Source organism: Calonectris borealis, chromosome 10 (genome assembly GCF_964195595.1).
Source record: "Calonectris borealis chromosome 10, bCalBor7.hap1.2, whole genome shotgun sequence".
Taxonomy (NCBI): Eukaryota; Metazoa; Chordata; class Aves; order Procellariiformes; family Procellariidae; genus Calonectris; species Calonectris borealis.
Genome location: NC_134321.1, coordinates 19,908,338 through 19,931,932, shown reverse-complemented (window position 1 = coordinate 19,931,932; position 23,595 = coordinate 19,908,338). Strand labels below are relative to the sequence as shown.

At 46.6% G+C, this 23,595-nt stretch overlaps 1 protein-coding gene across 2 annotated transcripts in view; it reads left to right on the top strand.

Moving 5' to 3' along the window:
• Positions 1–316: 316 nt before the first annotated feature.
• Positions 317–23,595, top strand: part of RBM6 (RNA binding motif protein 6) — a 59,847-nt gene continuing 36,568 nt past the window's right edge. Inside the window, exons 1-6 of one of the 2 annotated variants that reach the window (XM_075159287.1) lie at positions 317–347; positions 5,306–5,415; positions 7,393–8,731; positions 9,509–9,598; positions 10,583–10,652; positions 23,460–23,533. In XM_075159287.1, coding sequence (XP_075015388.1) covers positions 5,372–5,415; positions 7,393–8,731; positions 9,509–9,598; positions 10,583–10,652; positions 23,460–23,533 — 1,617 coding nt within the window. In that variant the 5' untranslated portion in view covers positions 317–347; positions 5,306–5,371. Of the gene's footprint in view, positions 348–5,305; positions 5,416–7,168; positions 8,732–9,508; positions 9,599–10,582; positions 10,653–23,459; positions 23,534–23,595 lie in introns of those variants that run through there. The other variant, XM_075159288.1, reaches the window with a different exon arrangement.

Below are 23,595 nucleotides of genomic sequence, written 5' to 3'. Positions count from 1 at the left end.
ACCGCCCCCCGCGGCCTGGCCAGGCCTGGCCTCACCGCCCCAAGGTCGGGCGCCGGCCCCGCGGAATCATGGGAACTGTAGGCAGCACCCACTCCCCGCCGCCGCCGCCCCGCCCCTCCGCGACTACGACTCCCAGCAGGCTCCGCCCGCCGCGCGGAGCGCTCTGGGAAATGGAGTCCGCCCGCCGTCTTGCCGGCGCGGGGCATGGCGGGAGCGGTAGTGCGGCGCCGGCGGGACAGGACTTCTCTTCCCAGAGTGCCGCGCGGGGGTGGAGGGTAGCGGAAGTTCCGGTTTCTTGCCGTGGTTGCGCTGGGCCTGGCGCGGCGGGAGCGGCGGCGGTGGCGGAGGTGAGGGGCGGCCCCACCCCGCCGGCCCGGCCGCGGCCCCGCCGGGGCAGCGGCGGTGGTCTGCCCGCTGCGGGGGAGCCGGCCGGTGTGGCGGCACCGGGCGGGGCTTGCGGGCTTTGCCTGGGGAGGGGCGCGCGGGTGCGGGGTCTGGCGTGGGGCCGCCGGGGTGGCGGAGCGGGGGCGGCTCCCGGGGGTCTCCCGGGGTACGGGAGCGGGGCGGGGACGTGTCCCGGGGTACAGGGGCGGGACAGAGTCCCCCGTACGGCCGTCCGGACAGGGAGGTGGGGAGGGGGTGTTTCTGGGGTGTCCTCTGGGATAAAGGGGGGTCTCCCTTAGTGTCGCGAGAGGGGAGCGGGGCGGGGGTCTCCTGAGGGTCTCCCGGGGTGGGGAGGTGTCTTCCCGTGGGGCTGTCTGGGATAGAGGAGCGTGCGGGGGGGCCCCTTCCTAGGAGCCACCTGGGATGGAGGAGCAGGGGGTTTCTCCTGTGGAGTCCGTCAGGACAGAGGGGGGTGCGTGTGTCTCTTTTGGGGTCACCCGTGACGGGGGGACGGTCCGAGGCTGGGGGCTGCCTCGGCTGCGAGCTGTGAGGAAGCAGGTCCCAGCTCCGTGCCCCGGCGTGGCCCCGCAGCTGCCTGCGGGTCAGCCTCCTCGTCGGAGCCCCACGCCCCAGTGGGCCGCGGGCTTGGGCAGCTCGGTCCCCGGTATGGGGGTCCCACACGGCTGTGCCGGGCGTTGGGGCCTGCCGTCTGTGTCGTTGTCGGTGGTTGTGGTGTTTCTGGGTATCTCTGTGTTCTGAGGCCTTAATCAGAATTAGGGCTTCTTTCACACCACGTTCGTATGCGTTTCCGTGAGAAGTGTCTCAGAAGACTTGTGTTTTTAAAAGAGAGGCACAAAAAGCGGGCCGGGTTCATGCTGGGATGTAGAGAAGGGTGATCAGGGCTGGTGTGCGGGGCTGGGGGTGCGTTAGCTGATAGCAAGGCTCAGCGATGGGCTGAATGGGATTTTGGACTAAGGTGCAGGCAGAATGTGGCCCGACTTGTGCTGGAGGCTGGTGAAGGCCGGGTAATGCAGTGGCAGCGACCTACTGGGAGTAATAACGGTGAGCTCTCATGTTTTCTTTTTTAAAACAATTGGCACTACAAGAGTTTGATGTTGTTGCTGGTGTGTGGTATTGATTTTGGAAATTCTGCTGAAGGTGGAATCCGCTTTCCTATCCCAGCAGGGCGTTGGTGGTATGGAAAACGATACAAGGAAAGTGACTGACACTGTACTCTCCATTGCAGTTTCTTTTTAACAGTGAAAAGTGAAAGTCTCCCTAGTTGGGAATGCGCACGTGAAGTCCTTTGGGACAGGCAAGGTCAGGATAGTAATGGGGGGGTTAGAAATTCACCTGATTGTTTCTGATACATGTTTTTAAAAGTATCATACAACTGAAAAGCACACACATCCCTTTTTTTAAGTGAAAACCTCCAGCCTGACACCCAGAAGAGCTGAAATGGTTCTCTCTCCCTTCGCTTTCAAACTTCAGCGACATGGTTTTGATATTTCTTCACTTCTGGATTAGACATCTTCAACTTTAACATTGGAAATAACAGGCTCTCTTGGCTACTTGCAGTTTCTGTAGCTTGGGGAAATGTTTTCTTTTGTACCTCCTGTAGTACCTGAATTTCACAGAGGCTTTTTCCTTTCTTCAGCCTTACAAAAACTTTACTGGGCGCAGAAAGTTGTTCTGCAGCAAATTACTTCCTCTGTTATTTGAGCGTAGTCTTGTGTGTAGTTATGCGTTTGATTTCCTCATGGTCTATAAATACCAAGTCTGGCAGCCTTGGCAAAATCTGTTTGGAGAGAAGTTGTGAGTACCGGAGTATTTTTCTGAAACTAGCGTCTTTTTGAAACTTCACTTTGCCTAATCCTTCACCAATTTCTCCTCTCTCCCCTCAGATTTGGAAAACAAGGTGCAAAGTTGGGTGTAAGTCAGTGAGGAAATGCTCGAGGACTGTGCTGGCATTCCTCGCTCTGCCCCTTGCCAGAAATCTTTAATTATTCCTTAAGAAGGCCGGCTTCTTAGTCTGGCTCAGTTGCCTGCTTCTGATACACAATGCCATTATTTTACCATCGTGTGATGTAAATTGAAATAAGAGATCCAAAAGAGTCTGCTGTCAGGCTTGGCACCTGCATGTGGAAAGCCGAATTGGGAGCGTCCCCTGAGCGGCAGTGCGAGGCGCTGGGCCGTCTGGGGGTGCGCCGGGGGGGACAGGGGCACGGTCCTGAGGAAGTCCTTGGGTGTAATTGCCAGGGAGCATCCGGAGGTCCATCAGTCTCTCCTGTCTGCTGGGAGGGCTGCGGGACCACCGGTCGTTGGAGGAACTAAAACCACAAAAGAGCTTCCCCTCCTTTGAGACTCACCCTCTGTATCTTCACTGGAGCCGAGGCTTTGCCAGCAGGAAACAGCCAGCTGGGAGAGGAGGAGGGAAATAAAATGCAATACTTTCAGGCTGCATATCGGCCCTCCTCAATATTCAGTATAATTGTAACAGCTGATTATTGTCTTAAAAGAACTCTAAATCTGGCCTCTGTGAGTAACTGGATGTTGTGCGTTCTGCGTGACTGTGTCACTCTGAAACATCCGTTGTTGCCATCTCCTTCAGGTGCGTGGTTGTGACTGCGGTACGGTAAAACTAATTGATGCCTAATTCCTAGCACTTGAGGGTGGATTTTTGCCGTGCTTTTTTGCTGGCTTGGCCCCAGCCCCGGGCTCTGTTGGTGTGTCTTTGGCAAACAGCCTTACTCACACTGACCTGTCTCCCAGCATCTGCCTGCGAGCAGGGAGGTGGGAGCTGAGCTGGCTGTTGCCTGCAGGGTAAATGCTGATGGCGTCTCATCACAGCGTGCTTCTCTTGGAGCAGTTGCAGCAGGGCGTACCTTCAGGAGATCTTGGCGTTGATGGAAGCCAGTCTAAGAAGTTTCTGTCCCTGTCCTGCAGTTTGTTGTCACCTTGTTTTGTGGGGCTGTATAGTAAACCGTATTGCTGAAATGACCCGGGTTAAATATAACTGTTTTCGGAGGGTCATCTGTGGTGCAGACCCAGAAAAGCGCAAGCTGGCACAACTAACACGTTGCGCGTTGCCAAAGGCAGAGCAGAGGGAGCAAATCGTATCAGGCTGAACAGGGGACTGTCGGAGCCAGTGTTCCTGCCTGTGTTGTTGAACCATGACCTCATACTCATGGATGTTGCTGCATGGCTCAGCTGATCTATGCCAGGCCTGATACCAGTCCAGTGGTATTTTTTTCCCCATCTGATAATTTGAATATTATGTCCACACAGTTCCCAGCTGGCAAGGGATTTTTTTTTTTTTTTAAAGCATCGGTAAGCTTGTTGACTTAATAAGAACTGGAGTGGGGGAGGAAATCCAAAAGGGAAGAACAAGAAACACCAGGTCTGCAGATGTCTGCAGGCTGCAAAAGATCGTAGATAAAAGGACTGGCTGATGACAGCCAACCGTAGTGATGACTGCCATAACAATCTCTGTTCGCCTGCCCTCTCCGTGGAGGGCGCAGTGGCAGTTCTTAGATTCACCTCCAAGAAAGAAAAAATGATAGAGCTCGTGGAGGAAATCCCTGGGACCAGGGAGGTCCCAGCTTGTTGCATCGAGAGCCATGTTAAATGTGAGCAGACCAGCGCTCTCGGGTTTGGGTGGCCAGTTGAATGAACCTGTTTCTTTAGAAATGGCACCACGGTGGATGGATCGGCAGTGGTCGTACAGATTGCCTTCATCAGCCTCCGCACCCTTGCATGCTGGGGCCTGCCAGGCTCTGCTCTCCCCGGCTCCCACGTGAGCGTTCGCTGACTGGTGATGGAGCCCGGCAGGAGTGGGTGCTCCCTCTTGGCAGGGCAGCTCCCTTTAGCTCCTTGGCACAGGCGGCTGCCGGCAGCGGCATCTGGAATGGATCCCTGGTGTAACATCTGTCATAACCTGTTCTTTCAACCTGCCACCCGTACAGCAGCACTGGCCTTTGGGAGTGAGAAGACACAGGATCTTGTGTGCTTTTTTGACATTAGCTGCTCTAGCCAGGCCTGGCGGTGACTGTCCGTGCTATCTGCTGTTCCACCTAACCACTGCACTTAGTTTAATCCTGCTTTTGAGCTGCTTTGTAGAAGCACGCGAGCCCCAGGTCTCCTAACCTTGGTCTGGTGGCACGGCAGCCCTCCTGAACCACTGCAGCCGGACTATCCAGAGCAGGTTTGAGACCATCGGGTTGCTAGTTACCTCACTTTGCTCTATGGTCTGCTGCAGCCGTTTTTTGGGAGAGACGGAAGTACTTCCTGTTCCAAGTCGTGGCTTCGGCAGTCACCAGGAAAGCCCCACATTCTCCGCTGGTGGGAGGAAATGGATGAAATTTTAGATCTCTGTTGAGGCAAGTGTTATTTGCGGCACTCAGCTTGATGAGGGCAGTGTTGGAGAACAGTGCCTGTGATGATTTACTGGCAAAGCCTAGTCTGTTATCTACGTGCTTTTGAGGGCAGAGTAAGCATAGTAGACCAATAGTAGCGAGCGTTTCCTTGAACAGCAAAGAGCTTTTGGCAAGAATAGTTTGGATTAAACATTAATTGCAAACTGTTGTTCGGCAACGGTCCTTGTTGTTTATAGATTGTGGCGTTCTCACATTTCTAGCTGCACTCTGAATAGTGTCAGACAGCACAGTATGTTGGAAAGCTTTATGTTAATCAAAGCAGATATCAAATTGTTTGCCCACCCATATTGACAGTTTGATTTCAGAAGTCATTTGACGCTGGCAAATTTGAACGTGGAGAAATGCGACAATTAAATTCATTCATGCCTCAGTGTGGTCCTGTATGTTTGTGGATCCTGATCAGATGTTCCGCACGCCCATTCTCCTAACCAGCGGTGTTTTTCTTATGTGATATGTGGCTTATTGTCATGTTATTTATTCAACAGGTTGTGCTGTCTTGGTGTTCTTAGAGTGAACTATCCACTTCTGGAAACCTACCAGACAAGATCAAAATGTGGGGAGACCATCGACAAGGCAACAGAATGGGGTCTTTTCGGTAAGCGTTTGAATGTACAGTTTGTTTCAGCAACATTCTTAAATACAAAAAGCCATAGGAACTTTTTGTTTGTCAGTATTTCTGCACATCCTCCTGTAAGCAGACTATTTTGGTAAAAGCTCTGAGGTCCGTGTGGAGCTAGGTGTGATTGCCAAAGGATAGGCAAGTTAAGTGACAGTGTAACTTTCTGCATTTCTGTGAAGTTTTGTAATTTCTTTTTTTTTTTAAACAACAGCTGCTTTTAGTATTTCTATTCCTTCTTCACACCACCTTTTCTAGCAATACTTAGTTTAGCTGTTGTAAGCTAAGGTGATGATATGCCATATGGATTTTGGTGCTCTTAAGACCTAGAAGAGAAGTGCCAGATAGTGATGTTGATTCTGTTCAAGTGCTTGCCTTAACTTCAGAAATACTGGCCCTTTCATTGCAAGCAGGATTTTATGAAAACTTTGAGAGTTTAGCTTTTTCCATGAGGTTAAGTAGATCATATATCCTTCATAAGACATTTTTGAATGTCACTGGAACTGTTTTAAAGGTTCGTATGCAACTGTACCTGCATAGCATGATATTTTTCTTAGTTTATATTCCTCTGGTTGTTACTAGGCCCTGTGTTTGCAAGAGGGCTCTGGGTATAAAAAAAAAAAATGGAGGCACCAAGAGCTAGGTTTTTGCCCTGTTGTGCATAATTTCATCCTTTGCTCATGTGTCCAGCTCAGTTACTTGAATATCAGCATGATAAAGGTACTTCCTCATGGCTACCTTAGGTTTCTGCAATAAGAATACTTCAGATAATTGTCGGACTGTAATGTGTTGAGAAAGCCGATGACATTTGAGCTACGAAAACCAGTATCCTCCAGAACATGTCTTAACGGTATTGATAGGAGCATGATTGTGTTTTGTTATGATATCAGTAGTGCTGTTCTGCTGATTTTTTTAAGTGGATTTTACTGGCATCATTCTGTACTGTATTGGGTGGGGAATTCTAACCTTGAACCAAGTTTTAATTACTGTTCTATATGGTGGTGAAACAGGGGTGTGTAGCTTAGGAAATCTGTATATAGTTTGATTAACTGTGCAAATGTCACCTTGCATTCTGTTGGTGAGTGATTCTGTAGTGAAACTTGAAGAAGAACATGACTTGCTGTAGTTGCTAAGGAAATGTCCACTGATTTTGGTAGCATTTGGTGTTATTTTAAACTGTGTTGATGTTTTATTCTTCTATTTTTTAAAAAAATGGATTGGAGCCTCACTTAAATGAAAAATCTCCTCTCATTGGGTTTTGAAAAACTGTCTTAAGAGGAAACCTCTTCCTGAGTGGTTTTATGCAGATATCAGGAGAGCTCATAGCTACAGTATTGTAAACTCGGTGTAAGACAGCCAGTCTGGAGGCACGAGCACAGGATCGTCTTGAACGTTGATTGTTGGCATATTCCTGTGAGGCATCCTCAAAGTCTGAACTGATAGCTTTCAGCATTTTGCCAGTTTAGACTCCAGCACAAGGAAGCGTAAATGAGCCTCTGTAGTATGTTAATAGAGCATGTTTGGTAACCTCTGCTTTTATGTGCCTCAGGATGATGTGTTAGCCGTTTGTAATACTGCCCGGAGAGCTTAAGCTCGAGTGGTTCCTCACAGGCGTGTGCTGGTGATGCTAATGAACAAACGCACCAGCTGGTGGAACCTTGAACAGCTGCAGAGCTGTGTGCAGTGCAGATCTATGTGGATTGCTACCATCATTAACCCATTAATATTGCAGGTATTCCCTGTTGAGTGCTTCTGGAAATTGTGCTGAAATGGGAGCACCCAAGTTTACTTTCTCACATCTGTCGTATGCTGCCTCATCTTAAACTGCCAAACATCAATATCTTCTGCGGATCTTAGACTGTTACACAACTCTATAAAAGTTTAGAGAAGAATGTGCTGCTGTGTAGATTTCAGACTCTAAGCACGTTATGAATAATACTGTCTTTATTTCTACAGTGGGAGCCAAGAAGAAAGGTTTGCTCCCGGGTGGAACAGGGAATATCCTCCTTCCCTTGATAGTCTTGCTCAAGAAAGACACTCTGGCAACTTCTCTGGCAGAGAATCACTTCCTTTTGATATCCAGGCACTCACAGGCCTCCTCAATCCTCAGTTTGCCAACAGAGAGGAACCTTCTTTCAGCTTTGGAGCTAGAGATGGACCACGTAGTGACTTCAGAGGTGGGGAGGGACACCATGATTTCAGGGGCAGAGATTTCCCATCATCTGACTTCCAGGGCAGAGATGAGTCTCAGATGGATTTCAGAGGTAGGGAGCCACCCTCTTCTGAGTATAGGGGCAGGGATATGTACTCTGGAGACTTCCGGGAGAGAGAAGGGCCACCTATGGACTTCAGGGGTGGGGACGTTCCTTCAGTGGACTACAGGAACAGGGAGACGTTCCGTATGAACTACAGGGATAGGGAAGCCCATAATATGGATTACAGGGGCAGAGATGAACCTCCATCAGACTTCAGGGGAAGGGGGTCTTTTGATCTAGACTTCAGAGGTCGAGATGGATCTCATTCGGACTTTAGGGCAAGAGATGTGTCTGAGTTAGACTACAGGGGCAGAGAGCATTCCTATTCAGACTTCAGAAATAGGGATGTACCTGATTTGGACTTCAGGGGTGTGGGCACCTCTGATCTGGACTTCAGAAACAGAAATGCACCATCGTCAGACTTCAGAAATAGGCACAGGTCCCGATCTGATCAGGATTTTAGGAGCAGAGATGTGGCTCCTCCTATGGACTTTTCAGATAGGGAAATGCCTCCTGTGGATCAAAGCCTTGTAGATTTTAGGCGCAACCAATCTACTGTACCTTTAGCAGAAAGAGAGGGCTCCGGTTTAAGCACCAGCAAGAGAGAGGAGTCTGCACTTGGTCTAGATAGAACTCCCTTTGGTAGCCAAAAAGGAGAATTTCAACATTCAGAAGCACCAGCCAGAGAAGAGGAATCCCTCGGATTGGGTCTTGAAGACGACACTTCACACAATTTCCAAAATAGCCGTGGACCTCTTCCCACTCTTCAGGACCAAGAGGAGCAACCTCAGACCTTTGCTAACAAGCAGCAACAGCAGCAGCTCTCTGGGGGGGAGCAGCAAAGATCCGATTCTGATCTTGGGTTAAAGGGTGAAGGTGGCCTGGATTTCCTTGGAAGACAAGATACTGACTACCGAAACATTGAGTATCGCGATGTGGATCACCGGCTGCCAGGGCATCAGATGTTTGATTATGAACATGGCAAGTCCTTTTCAGAAGGAAAACCCAGCAAAGATGCTAGGCCCTATAAGAGCCTTCAGGTGGGTGGTTTTGTCAATCGATGTTTCTGTTAAACGTGTGTTGGCCAAAGAGTGGAAGGAGCTGGGAAGGAGTCTTCCGTTCATATCCCATCACTTCAGTTCTATCCTAATTCATTGTCCTTCTCTGAGATCATCCTCATGCTCCAGGTTGTTTTAATGGGTACCCTTTCTATCTCAGAAATACTTTCTTCTTAAGAGAAATGCAATTTAGCGATTGAGAATTGCTAAATACATAAAACCAGATTTGGTTCAGAAAGTCCCCAAGTTGAAAATGACCGATGAAGGGAGGGTGTTATGGGGGAAGTAGTATACAGAAGAACTTGTTTTCTTATTTTCTCCTGGACATCGCTTATGAGCACTACCAGAGAGAAGCTACTGCCTTAGATGGACCTGTGTAGAACAGTACTGCTGTTCTCATGCATGCTTTCTTTTCCTTCAGAGTTAACTTTGAAATCTGAAGGTAATGGTAACCACTGAGTTAATAACTAGTACTGAATTTGAATCTCCCACTGCTGGAAAGCAGAGAGAGGTGATTTGCCTGTTTTGTCTTCCTGGAGCTAGACCTCATTGTACAGCTCAATGAGCATATGAAGCTAGTAATGCTAGTCCTCCAGAGCTCTCTGAATCTTAAACAGTGCCGTGCTTAAAGATCTGAGCCCGTCTGCTTATGGGCCTTTGCCTTTGAATTATACCCCGCTTTTTTTTTGTTACTGTTTGTGTATTTTGTGAGCTAGCATCTCTGATTTGTAAAAACCATCTTAATTGTGTGAACTCAAGGACCAAGATTACCGGACCTGTCCCAAATATGTGAAGCCGAGCAAGCTCATTCGGCTGGGAGGAGTGCCTGAAACTGCCACAAAGGATGATGTAAGTGGGATGTTTTTCATCCAAAAACTTCTATCAAGGGTTTCTAAATGTACCATTTTTAAGCCTAGCTAATGTAGTTCAGACGGTCTGTCATTTTCCCCAGGGAAATCCAGATTTAGAATTGATTACAATGTTTTTTTTTTATCTAATTATTCTGGTTTTTGGGGGGTCTGGAAGTGATGAATTTTTCTGCAGTCAGCTGTGGGGTGTTGGTGGCTAAAAGCCTTGACTCCAGGCTTTTTAACATGCCTTACTTCCAGCATTGCTTTATGCATACCAAATATTGTTACTACTTTGTTGCTATGTTTTGGGCTTGGAAGATGTGTAGTGTCTAAGTGAACTTGTTCGTTCTTAGTTACTTGAAATTGCTTGAAAGAGATCTTAGAAAGATGGAAAAGAGGTCTGCTGCTACTGCTGATTTTAGTAAAAAAAAAACCAAAAAATAATCTAGGCTACAAGGTGAAAGAAGTTCTCTTTCCAAAAGCTTCCACTTTGAATTAGGGTAGTTATTTTGGTGGCAGTTCCAGATGTGAGAACCCCTACATGCAACAGTTTTTGCTAGCTAGTTTAGCTGTGATGATCAGAGCTTCTGAGGCTTGATACTGAAGAACTCATGACAAAAACTTTGTCCATCAGAGGATGGTAAGACTGAGAACAGTCACCCCATGTCCTTTGATTTTCTTAAAGGCAGTAAGACATCTCTGACCTTAAATAAGGATCAGAGGTGAACTGTCTGGCTGAAACCAGCGTGATAAACCTTTGCACAGTTGAATTGTGGTGTAAATCGTGCTCGCTTATTTAAACAAAACCCAAAAATACTTCCCAAAACTCAATAAACAATTCTCAGGTACTTCTGGAACTTAATGTGCCAGAGTTAACCTAGAAAGAAAAGAAGTCTTGGGGAGAGAGAAATGTACATTAGCAAGTGCTTCACTTTCTGAGGTTTGATTTTGGAGACTGAAGTGGATCTTGGTTTTGCTGTAGATTCTCAACGCGTTCCGAGGGCCCGATGGGACACCTGTGAAGGACTTGCGACTGAAAGATTACAGTTCAGGTGAGAATGCTTTTCCAGTGCTTCTGGTTTCAGGTTTACAAAAGAGTATTTTTCACACCGATACTCTCTTAGGCAGTTTGGTTAAAGTCTTTGGTGCCATAATTGCAGGTATTTTTGAATGAAAATGCCTACCGAGTTTTGTAGTTTGTCCTCTCGTCTTCAAAACTGATGGCTGCGCTCACTGCTACTTCAGAGGTAAAGCGTGTGTCCTACTGCCTCTAGATAGATGTAGGAGCAGCAGGAGAAACAGTAAAGCTGTTCTAATAGCCATCAAGAGTAAAGCCAATGCTGACATGGACAGCAGGTTAATTCCCTAATAGATTTTTTTAAATTATTAAAAAATCCTTTTGGATTGTTCTACATCTTGTTTCTGAGGTGGTCTTACCGTGGAACATGTCCTGCACAAATAGTGTCCTCAGGAAACCTGATACATCCTAACATTTCTCCTTCAGTAACATGAAACTTACCCTTCTTAGATATGAAGACAGGTTAAAAAAAGGAAAAGTAAGTTTTACAAACAAATACCCAAATACTGGTTCTGGATGCTCTTCCTCGTTCAAACAATGAAGTTTTGCTGTACTTCTGATCAGTATGTATAGGATTCTGAAGAAAGAAATATTTTACAAGGCTGCTTTGTGAGAGAGTTGTACTGGAACAGAGATGTGCGATGGTAGGAAATGCGGGGTGAGTCCTGGGGATTGGTTTGGATTATACTGGTAGGGAATACCTGGAAATGAGAGGGGACCATCTGAAGTTACTTCTCCTGCTCTGATGATGGTGAACAGAGTGAATTTCTGTCATTTTCCAAAGAAAGGGAGAATGGCAGGGCTGTTTTCTGTGTCTTTTTTAAACCTCGGAAAGCAGAGCTTCTACCTTCGTCAGTGCTTTTTCTATTACCAGTATGGGTTGCACGTGAAGCAGCTGGAATTCTTGGTGCCAATACATTATATAAAGGCTTCCTATGTGTTTAGTAGCTGGGGAGAGAAACTGGGGCAGTTGGGTATTTCTCAAGTATATTTTTGTTTCTGGAAGCTGTCAAAGGGGATTTCACAACCTTCTCGTGAACCTTTGAACTGAAGAACACCCCTGTGTCACGTAATCTGGTCTGGCTCGACAAGCAGGGCTTAAGGGGCACAGTCAGTCTTTCTTGCTTCCTTTCCTCTTTTCTAAGCATAGTACAGCGTGGCTGTCGTCAGCCACAACACTGACTGCAACCCAATAATTGCAACATACTCATTTTTTGCCTGTGCTGATGTGATTTGTCAGTTGTTTTTTTTTCTGAAATACATCATTTTTCAGTGATAAATCAACTTGACCTGGGAATCTCTTCATAAGTCTCTTCTCATGTACGTTGTTAGGACTTACTGCTCTCATTAGAGAACTGTTGTCTGCTCCTTCCCATTCCCCATTTCAAAGGCTACTCAGGATGAGACACAGTGTCTGAAGTTACATGCAGAAGCCCTGGTGTCTGCTGGTGGTCGCACGTAATATGGGGGTTGCAGTTTTCTGCTGTCCCTCTAAAAGCTGCATTCTGTTTCAGTCTGTCTCCTCAGCTGCAAAGTTTTGGGATTTTTTTAAGTCTTTCTGGCAATTGTGGGGAGGGAAAGAATGAAGTTAAAATTAGCTCATATTTTATGAGCTATTTAAAGCTGTTGTTTAACCCTGTCCAGTCATCATCAGTAATGTAAGCAGTGTAGCATTTTTCTAGGTTACGTGGATACTCCAAAGACTTTGTTTTGCATTATGTCCTGAGGCTGCAAATGCAGCTGCTGATTTAAACAGCTTTCCGATCCTTCTTACGCAAGATAGATACATCTAGGACAATAAAAGCTTCCTGAATTGGGAAAACTTCTTCTTGAAATTGGGTAACTAGAAGCTGTAGTAAATTTAATCCAGCTTTTCACATTAGGTCATTCTATAGAGAAGTGTGTGAAATTGAATTCATATTAACTTCTGAAAAGCTAAGCCTGTTTGAAACTAGAGGCCAGTCATGGGCTAAACAATGCTTTTATGATGGGGTGTGTATGTAAATATTCATAAGAATTAAAAGCAGACTTGCTGGATTGCTAATGTCTCTGGGATACACCTGGGCCCACTGGCTGCGTTGCTGTATCAGCTCAGTGGGATGACGGCAGCCTGGCTCAGAAGAGTGCGTGCTAAGCCTGTCTGAGTGGGTTGTATATTTTTGAGTGCTGTCCAGAAATGTTAAAAATAACATTAATCATGAGTATGCATGTTGAGCGTGTTGGAGAGAAGAAGGCCTGCAGCTGTTGGAGAACAATAGCAGCCGTAACAGATGACATGCAATTAGCTCAAAATAAGTGAGGTTCGGATCAGTTTCACAAAAAGATGATGCTTTTCATAAAGCTTATCTCAGCAACTTCAACATGATGATTTCTCTGTATGATCTTTCACAAGACTCTTTCTGTTTTGGGGGAGAATACATGGTTGGTTTTTCTCGGAAAAAGCAGCTCAACTTCTTTTTATAAAACCCTTTCTTTTTACACGCTGTGTATGTGCTAAGGGAAGCGTATTTTCACTGAAGGTTGTGCTGAGCACGAAACATTTCTTAGTATACTGCTGTGATTTTAGTATGCATTCAAGCTGTTTATTCTTTAGATTATTTTTCTCTGAAGTCCACAGACTGAAACAGTGTCTAGATTTTCAACAAGATAGTGAAAGGAAAGACCTTAAGAAGTGGCATGGTAGTTCTATTTAAATCAAAAAGGCAGATATTTACAGACAATGATAAAATCTCAAAGTCAGACTTTATAGTATTACCCTACGCAACATTAACTTGTGATTTCCATCAGTTAGATTTTTGAATTGATGCCTGTATGTTCAGACTGAAAGCATCAAATCCATTTGTGGGGGGAAGAGGGCTTCTTCCAACGTAATGTGTAAGCCTTGGCAGAAATAACTGTATTAGATTGTTGGCTTATCTTTCAGCTTGCCTTTTCAAGTGTGTTTGGTCATGTCTGTTCTATTAATCATTACAAAGAATAAACCCTGAAGTGATAGTGGAATCTTCTCAAAGACCATTAACTGCTTTAGTCTGCAGTGTCTCCTGGTGCCTCTTGCTGCCTCATGCAGAGGCAGAGCTGTGGATGTACTTCTGCTTCGGTAGATACTGGCGGTGATGACTTGTCAGCAGCTCTCTGAGAAGGGGTTGTGAGCTCCCCCCGTCCCATCTGAAGGTGCTTGTCTCTGCTCACTGGGGTCAAGGCTTTCAAGTGTCTTTACAGTGTGGGCCTCCCTCTGTGGAGCTGTTGGTGCAGCGTGTAACAGCACCAGGCTGCTTGTGGCACGGTGTCTGTCATTCTCCTGTTACTGTCCGTGCGCTTGTGTTGGTGCTGACTGCCAGGAACTTGAAACCGATACCTTTTGACCTTCGAGGAATCTAACATGAACACACCTTGTCCTGGTTTGATTTTGATCATATTTTAAACTTAGCTCCTGCCTGATTCTCATCAAGCTTTATTTCTACTTTCCTGACTAATGTCAAATGTAAGAAAAGTCTGAGATATCATCTTGAGTGTCTGATGTGCACAGAACTCTTCGGCTGAACACACACGTATGCCCTGGAGAGGAGAGCCCACGGAGCTGCCTTTATCTTAAAGGGCTGCTTATGATGAGTCGTTCACCCTTAAAAGGTGCTGCAGTGATGTCCAAGTAGTAGGTGAAAACATGAAGCGTACTCTGAGCCTTCTGTTCAAATTGTTCTCCTGGATGCAGTCTGCGGTGGGACAAGCTTGGAACATGTGTTTTCCAACCAGGATTCATGTTAGTGTTAGAACCAGCAGTTGGGAAAAGCTGTTCAGGGAAAGCGAGCCTGAGAAATTGCTGGCAGCCCATGAGGCTTTTCTAGCTTACTCTACAAGCCCATCTGGGGAACCGAGAGGAGTTTTTGCTGAGCTGGGAGAGCCTGGTGGAGAATGGACACACTGACCGAGATGGAGGGCAACATGCGCAGAGAGGAGCTCTGTGAAGCGGACCTGGAGGGACCAGGTGAGCTGGATTGCAATCAGAAGGAGCAGTGAGGTCTACCCCAGCCCCTTTAGGTACCCTCTAAATTAGTGCAGCACTTCAGAAATTGGGAGATTTGGATTTGTTAACCCTCTCCTGACCCTTCTGAATACTCACTTTTGCACCCTGGGTGGGGATGCGGGAACACAATGCTGCACCCCTGAGGAGCAAAGCACCCGTGGAAAATGGGATGACTGGAGCAGGGAGGAGCTCTCTGAACAGCAGTAATGCTTGGGGCCAGGCCAGAGGACCGCCTGGATACAGGTGGCTGATCCTAAAGGACAGGCATCCTCCAGTGGTAGAAATGTAGTGTGACCTGAAAAAACCTAGTGGCTACTTAATGGCACCTGCCTCTTCCATTTTGAAAAGCTTTTGTTTTAGCAAGTACTATTGGCACTAAACGTACTTTACTGCTTGCTTAGCCACCTTCTTGCACTAGCATTTATTGTTTGTTTCATTTCTCCAGACCTGGCCCTTATGTGGTGCTTGGAACTGCCCCCTTTATCCCTCCCTTTGTTAAACTTAAACTTTGTTAAACTTGCCTTGGCCAAGGCCTAGAAGAAACTGGATTATCTTGCTTGTTCTCACTAAGCTCTGCCACATTGGTGCCCTGTTAAATATTAATAAGCCCCTTAGATAATCCTTTAAAAGGTGCTTTTTTTTTTCTTCCGAGTGCAGTCTATCTTGTAGATCAGAACAGTGAATCATTGGTTTCAGGAACATTTCAGAAAGCCTCTGAAATTTAAAATTGTATTCTGTAGTGTTGCATTTTGCTAAAACTCATAATCTAAGGTCCAGAATTTTACACTTCATGATGGAAAAATTGGTACAGATTTTTGAGTGGTGCACCTCTCCATACTAGGGATAAGTTCTCCATTTTCCATGGCTGGAGTGCGTCCCGAGGCAGTGAGATCTCCTCTCCCTTAAAGCAGAGCTCCTGTTGTGGTAGCAGGCATGGCTGTGCATTTGTCTGGCCCACATATAACTGAGTCTTAGCTCCCTCACTGTAGCTGTATGTGTGGGTGGGGTTTGGGCTAGTAATGCTCTTGGAGGTCAGAAGCGCTGGTGAAATACTGCGCTTGCCCCCATGCATGCCACAGGAGCCGCTGTGCTGCAGCTTCCAGCCTTAGGCAGCGCTGAGGAGCTGAGCTGCTCTGCATGGGGGGGGATGTTTCTGGAGGTGTGCAGCAGAACTGTGCTAAACTGAGACCTTTTGTTTCCTTTCAGGAGTGATGCAGTGCCCTTGGGTAAACCCCTCTGAAGGGTGGATTTGTGGCCAGCTAGTGGCTTCCTCACAAAGAGGGCTTGGCACCAACCCTATGGAGTTTGATTAGGAGCAGATCCTGCAAGGACTTAGATTCTTTGGTTTGGTACAAAGAATGTGCTGTGGGTTGATGCGAGATGTCTCTAATACATGCTGTGGCACAGAGGTGCATCTTGCCTGTTGCGCTAATTATACAGAAGACAACTTGACTCACCATCAAGGCTGGTGCTAATGCACCACAGGAAGAATAATCTCCTCTTGCTGTGTTTAGTGCTTTGCACAGTGAAGATTGCGTGGCCCACTCTACTGCGTCAGCCACGAATAAGGGCACCCAGATCTCAGGCACTTGCTGAGAGCTGAAGTGATCGTCCACGAGCTCACAAGATGCTGTAGCACACATGGAGTTTCCTCTTGAGGCACGACCAGATCACCCGCTCATCAGCAGAGTTCTTCAGTCTGGAGGGGCTTGCCTTTCAGAAACTGAGGAAATATCTTCAGCGCTGATCTGTGTGAAGCAATTGATTCTTGTTTGTAGCCAAAATAGCCTGGCAAGGGCTAAAAAAGCACTTAACTGGAATTAGTCCATGGTCATCGATACCAGTGCTTGCCAGTTTTCCCAGCTGTGCGGGCAGTAGGCTTTTGGCTGGTCTTGCTTGATTTCAGGGCAGTAGTGCATTGTCTCTTGGAAGCAAAAGGCATTCTTGCCAGTCTTTCTTCATCTGTGATGTGGTGGCTTAGGAAATAGGAAGTACAAGTCTGTTTTAAGTCAGTGTTTGTGACAGTGATCAACCTTGGTTCAGGGTTATAAGGCCTGTTCAACAGGAGAGGCAACAAACACATTCATCCATAAAACACACTCACAGCCTTTTTGACATGCAGAATCCTTCCCTCTGTAACATTTTTACAAATGTGCTCACCCTTTTTGCATCTCCAGCATAAAACTTCAAGGCTTTTCACAGCGTGCTGACATTATTGCATTGATTGCTTTTCTGAGTCATTTGTGCTAAATGACAGATCATATATCCTGGACACCACGTTCACGTTAGCAGCACTTTAAAACCAAGCTCCTGTCTGCAACACCTTCCCATGTATGCAGCTTTCAGTCCTCTCATGGAGTTTTGCGTTGGCCCCAGCCTTCCTTGGATTCCAGGTGTCTGTACAACTTTGTCTTTAATAAAGCTACAGTGTGTACGATCTTACTGTTGTGGGTTTTTCCCTCCTCCTCACTGTGCTTGTGTGCAAACTACCCTCCTTGTGGGCCGAGAAGGGTTGACAGCCATTTGGGGCTCTGACTGTTGTAGTTCCTGTACTTTGCGGGGCTGCCTGTGTCTGTCTTTGAGGGTATCTCAGGCAGGTCCTTTCTGGGTCTTGTCCTCGGGGGTGGAGGGAGGAGGATGGACTGCACTGCTCTGCTTTCCAGGATGTAGCTATGCTTCCTATCCTGTGGTTTCAGTGCCGTTCTCTTGTGCAGCGCTGCGATGAACGAGTGCGTAAGGATGTACTTTTTTATACAGAGGGACAGTATGAAGTGGCAGGCCTTTTCCCAGCAGCCAGCTGTGGCTTGTAAATGCTCAGCCTTTGAAAGGAATTGGGGATATGGCTCGTGGCAGATCGTCCTGTTTAGTATTCAACAGCAAGCTTTTCTGGTACAGCTCTTCAGCTTTAGTAGCTCTGAACACCAATTTATCTGTGCAGTAGACATCTGACAAATTTATGGACGCTCAGAATCCACCAGCTGGTATTGAGAGAGCTCTCAGTTTTGGCTTCTGAGCTTGTGTTAGCATAGATAGATTGCCGCTGTTCCCTGCCGTGCTGCGGGGGTGCCCTCCAAGTTTTCAGACTGTGCGGACAGCTTTATTTTCTCTTTATTCTCTCTTCTCACTACGGACGGCACTACACTGTTGCCCATCCTCACTGTAATGGCAAGACTCACTGCGTAAGCACAGATACAGCCACTGCTGTGCATGTTCAGGAGCTCCTGGCTTCTTGGAAGCAGCGAGTGTATTATGTCTGCTAATAATAGTACACCGTAATAGCGTAGAGATGCAGAGAAAGCCCTGTGTTTTCCAGTATTTTCTTGTGATGAGGTATTCACTCTTCAGTATGGATGACCTGCATCTGCATCTTTCCTTGGAGGAAACAGAAAAACTCGTGCATGGGGTTATGGGCGTATTGCCAAAATCTCACACAGATGAGGTGGCTTTTCCTATCGACCAAGGAATAGCAGGTTCTCTGAGAATAGCACATCTCTGAGTGTGCAAAATCCTGTCTCCACTACCTAAGCTGTGCAAAGGTCAGCGTGTGAGATTGCAGATGCCTTCAAGGGATGTAGAAGCCCTTCATATTCACTCCATACTTTATGCTGTAGTTGCCTTTGAAGCAATAGAACTTTCTTCTCTAACGTGGGTGAAACTCTAGAGGATTTCCCCAGCTGCCCTCTGCTCTGCCATGCTGTCTCAGGAGAGAGCAAGCAGCGAGAATATCCTTGCTTCAGCAGGCTGGCCATGGCTCTGCTTCAATGTGCTAGCTCTCCGACTCTTAGAAGTACCCAAAACTGCTTTTCTTCTGTGATAGTTCTGTCTCATTCTACAGGAAAAAACACAAGTGAAGTGTTGTTGAGATGGTTGAGAAGCTCTCTGCCTACGGAGACTCCATCATTATCATCTGCCCTCAGGCTGCTTGGCCCCATCTGGCAGGTGCAGGGACCTCCCCCACGTTCGCAGCTGGCCCAGCGGTTCAGTTTAGCGTAGTTGTCTTCTGGCAACCTGTTACGCAGAGTTACTTTAATAGGAGGCCGTCTTCTCTCTCCTCTGGCCTGGAAGGTAATATGTTCGTATTGCACCACAGCAGACGGGTTTTGTAGCAGTTTTTGAGAAGGCAGTGGCGGTTCACCACGGACTTAAAGACGTGTAGATGTGGCACTTAGGGACATGGTTTAGTGGTGGACTTGGCAGTGTTTTATGGTTGGACTTGACCTTAAAGGTCTTTCCAACCTAAATGATTCTATGATTCTAAAGGTTACCTAATGCCTTAAGCTTGTAGGCGCGGGCAGTAACGTGACTTACTGCGTGCTCATTCCTAGAACCAAGGAGCTGGATCACCTCTCAAATCAGATGCCTTTGTCATGTTGCCATCATGCCTTCTTTCCGAAAGTATCTTTGGTTTGGCATAGACAGAGCTGCTGTCGTTACGTGATCTTTTCATTTGGCCTCCTAAAACTCCAGAGATATTTTTTGATGTCTTCACACCACTTACAGCCCCTATCAAAACAACATTATGGTTTTCCTTTATTTAGATCTTTGACATAACAAACTATCATGAAGTAACACATTACTATGTGTCAGTTGTACCGTAGAAACTGTGTGTGTAAAGAAACAAGTCTTATTTTAAATCCCAAGTCTTTGATCTTTTTTTCTGAAGTCAAGGAATGGTAATTTTAAGTCAGGCTTTCAGGACTTTTAGCCAAACCATGGCATGCTAACAGGGACCTGCTATTTGTTGTCAAAATTCACTTCACTAAAACACATCTGTTTTAGAGGCAAAATATTCCTTATTCAAATGTTTGCAGAGCAGCTTCCTGGAGCTCTAAATGTGTCCTTACTCCCAAGTATTAAGCAATCGTGCCCATTTTCAGTACAGAAAACAACTGAGCATGCTTTGGGAACATCCGTAAAGGATTGTGTATGCATAGAAGCACTTAAGGGAAAACAGAAGTCCTCTGGGTTTTATGTGCACGCCCTCCTTGTGTTCTCGTTTCACCTGTCGTACACAGCCTGTGATACTGTAGGCTTGCGCAGAGAGGAAGTAGTACCTTAAATAAGGTACAAATTTTTTGTATCTTACATAGTTGACCTAAAACATGGGGGGAGATGAGGGCATGCGTGTTTTATGACCGTGCTAGGGCCAAAATCTGGATGAGTTCAAGCGCTGGAGGATTGTTCCCATTGGAAAGTTCATTTGGACAGAGTAACTGCGCTGCAGCATGCTCAGAGGTTGCGTGGGGGGAAGTACTGGTTTCTTTTGACAGAGTCTGTGTTGATCACGTATACTTCTGCCAAAACATAAAGCACTTCTTACTCCATTGTATTTTTTTGTGGATCCTGAAACTGTATTATTGTACTAATCAGTAAGTGAAGGATCAAATTAAGAAGATACCAGGATTTATATCTTCGTGTGAAACCTTGCAGATGAATTTAGGCCACTTGAGTCAAAAAAAACCATGCTGTAGTCTTCAGCAGTGATTTTGCTTTGCTGGTTTGATCACTTTGGTTTTATTATTATGACCTGAAGAATACCAGTGAGTGTCCGAGAGCTCTCATTCACAGGGGACGTCAGCTTACCTTGGGGTGCCTGTTGAACCAATTCCTGCTATTAGGTGCCTGGCCCCATGCCTCTGTCAAAATCCCCTGCCCTGCTTCTGGTAACAGCAGCTGAATTGCTGCGTTCTGACAGGGAAACTGTGTGAAGGCTTCGGAAATAAAAATACGCAGGCTCAGCAGCTGACACAAAGAGCTGAACCAGCCCTACAGAGGAGGCGGGGAAGAGGCACAACAGTTGGTGGCAGGAGCCTCTATAGCTGCTCCCCTTAAGAACCAGCCTCAAGTCACTTGGGTTTGTTTCAAGCGTTGTGCTCTGGGTAGTGTGATTATTGCAGATGGTGTTAAAATCAGCAAGCATTGCGTTTTGAAGGTGCTCTGTAGCAGCGCCATTGTTTCACAGGCCTCCATTTCAGTGGCCTTTCCATCATGGTCTAAAATGGAAGGGTGCTGTTGTGGAGCTGGCGGCAGGGGACAGAGCAGGGGTGCCGTACCGTCCAAGGCTGATGTTACTCCGTAGTTCTCACATGCTGGGCGTGCTTGTCAGATCTATGCAAAGGGCTGGCTCTGGAGGCAGGGGAAAGTGTGGAGTCCCCACAGATCTTCATCAGCGGTTTGGAGTGGAGCAGCGGCTTCTGGCTGCTCTCTTCTTGCATCACTACTTCAGTGCTGTCTGTGCAAGGAATTGCAGAGCGCTGCGTCCCTCTGCAACCTGACCACAAGAGCTGAACATCCGGCCTGAAGCTGCTTTTTGGCAGGACATGGGGCCACCGTTTCTGGTTTTGGTTCTCAGTGTACATGTTGCGGCAGCTATGCTTATTAGGGGGTTGAGTTTGGTGGGGGAGGGCAGAGGTAAGGAAGTGCACAGGGAGAAATGTGGTGGTCTTCCCTTAACCGTCTCCACAGTTCCATTGCTTGGAACAATCCTGTAGTGTGCATTCCTTCAAGCATCTCTGCTTTTGTATCTGCATTTAACACTCAGCGTTGCACTCTCAGTTGTGTCATGCTTGATTAAATCCATGTCTAAACCACTCATTCATTTCACGAGGTCTGGGGTATAAACTGGCTCTCTCTGTAGAGCAAATAGAGTGAAAACTTCTTGTTTTCCATCTGTCAGGGGACCCCCTACTTCACATGCACATAGAAGTAAGATAGCACTCTGATCCTAGCTTGCTGATTTATGGCAGCTTTCAAAAATCCTCTCCGTGAAGAAGAATCACGAGCGTTACAGGCTGACAAATATCATTCATGCAGCCCTTTTCCGATCAGGAGGGAGAGAAGTGACTCTCGAGTTCTGGATTTGAGTAAGACTTTAAAATGTACCGTGTGAGCCTGCATGCTGCGCCGTGAAGCAGCAGAGGTGTCTGCCCAGAATGCAAAACAGTCTCCCAGCAAGGGGCAGCACTGCTCCTGGAGAGCAGCTCTCTTCTGCGAGAGGAGGACTGCTTCATTTTCAAAATGTGATTTAGTGTGGCTGGAACTGCAGAGCAGAATGGATGCTGTGGGAGCAGCTCGGTGAATTTGGTTCTGTCGATTCTGCCAGCTGAAACTGTACCTCTAGTTCAGGTGCCCACTTCATGTAAGAATATCAAGTGGCTTTAGCTGCGTTCCACCACAGATGGCGTGCTGCTGGCCTGTGTCCTTCACTGAGCTGAAAAGCACCCAGATTGATAAATTTCCCTCTAGTGTAATTATATTGACTGAAATAATACGGGGAAGGGGAATAAATTCCTGTGTGAGGTAGAGGAGGAGCTAAATTCAAATTGGAGTCTCGTTATAAAGGCAAATGTGCAGAGTCAGGATTGTGTCATTAGAACAGTGTGCAGAGCTCCCAGAATAATAAAAAAAAAAATCAGTAGGGTTTGATGATGAAACAGTTTTGTATGGCCTTGTCTCTGATGTGGTTAAGTACAAAGATGGTAAAGAAACAGAAAGAAAAATTGGAGAGTGTGGCAAATGTTGTTTGGCGCAGGCTTGGGGGAGATGGGGGTTGTTTTCCAGCAGACTGGAATGCCTTGCCTGAAAGAAGTGCGTGTGGAGTTACCTTCCCATGGAAGGTGAGGGGCTGAAGCAATAGGAATCAGATAGGTACCTGGTTTGAAGGTACCAGTGTTAATGTGCATCTTTAGGAGAGGAGGCAAGCTCTTCACCAGGACAGCTAGGTGCCTAAAATGGTACAGTCCACAGGCAGACTGGCTTTCCTCTTGCTCCTAACCAGCCAAAAGAGCAGCAGGAGGAGAGAACCAAGCCTTTCCTCTCGCTGTTTGTCCGCGTAGAAGCATCTCAGCCCATGATCATCTGGAAAGCACTGTTTTGGAGTGAGGTGGCCTTGGCATGTGAAGGGTGAGGTTGTGACTTTAGGTTGTTCCTCAGCGCTTCAGTTCTTGGAGATAGTTTCAACAAGGCTGATGGCTCTTAGGATGGTCTTAGCTTCTGTAGTGTTCACCCTGCACGTCACTGTGGGACATAATATTTCAGCGCAGGTGACTGGAGTACACGGTTGAATCAGTGGGTCCTTTCTGCCACTGACTGAGATGACAACTTTCCAAGGAGTGAGAAGAGTAAAGGCTCTCTAGTTTCTTGCATTTAAACTTAAGCTCCCACACTCTCTTGTTACGTGTGCAATAACATCTATACCAAATGAGAAATTTGGAATTCTCATTCCTGCTCCACTGCACTTTTTCATAATATGAGGGACTGGACTTCAAAAGAAAGCAGGTGTTGAAGGAAAAATAGCAAAGGCAAAGGAATCACGTTAGCTCTTTCTGAAATATTGCCCAATTAAAATGGGGCTATTCGTGTAAAATACATTTGCAGCAATGTACTTCAAAATGACTTATCCACGCTTGCTTTGGAGAGCACTGCCTCCAAGGTAGCACAAAATGGGAAACTAGCAATGGAAAATCACTATGCCTTTAAAAAAAAAACCAAAGCAATTATTTCTTGCCCTAAGGAAGGGTGTGCCTGTCACTGGGTTGTGTAAGGGGAAGTGGGAACACTGTACTATTAACATTCATGATAAACTGCACAGTTAATCATCATCCAGCTAGTCCCTGATTTCTCTCCTTTTCATTCTGGAGTAGAGGGGTGGTGGTTAGAGGGTTTGTCATTGGAGGGAAAGGGAAATTGCATATTTAATGTGGCTTTCTTTATGACAAGGCACTAACATGACTCCCGTCTGTATTTAAATGCTGTCCCCAGGTTACGACTATGGCTATGTCTGCGTGGAGTTTTCACTCTTGGAAGAGGCCATCGGATGCATGGAAGCCAACCAGGTTGCTTTAAACTTCGGTCAATGCTGCTAGAAGATTTTAAAAGTTTTTTTGGTGGGGTGGTG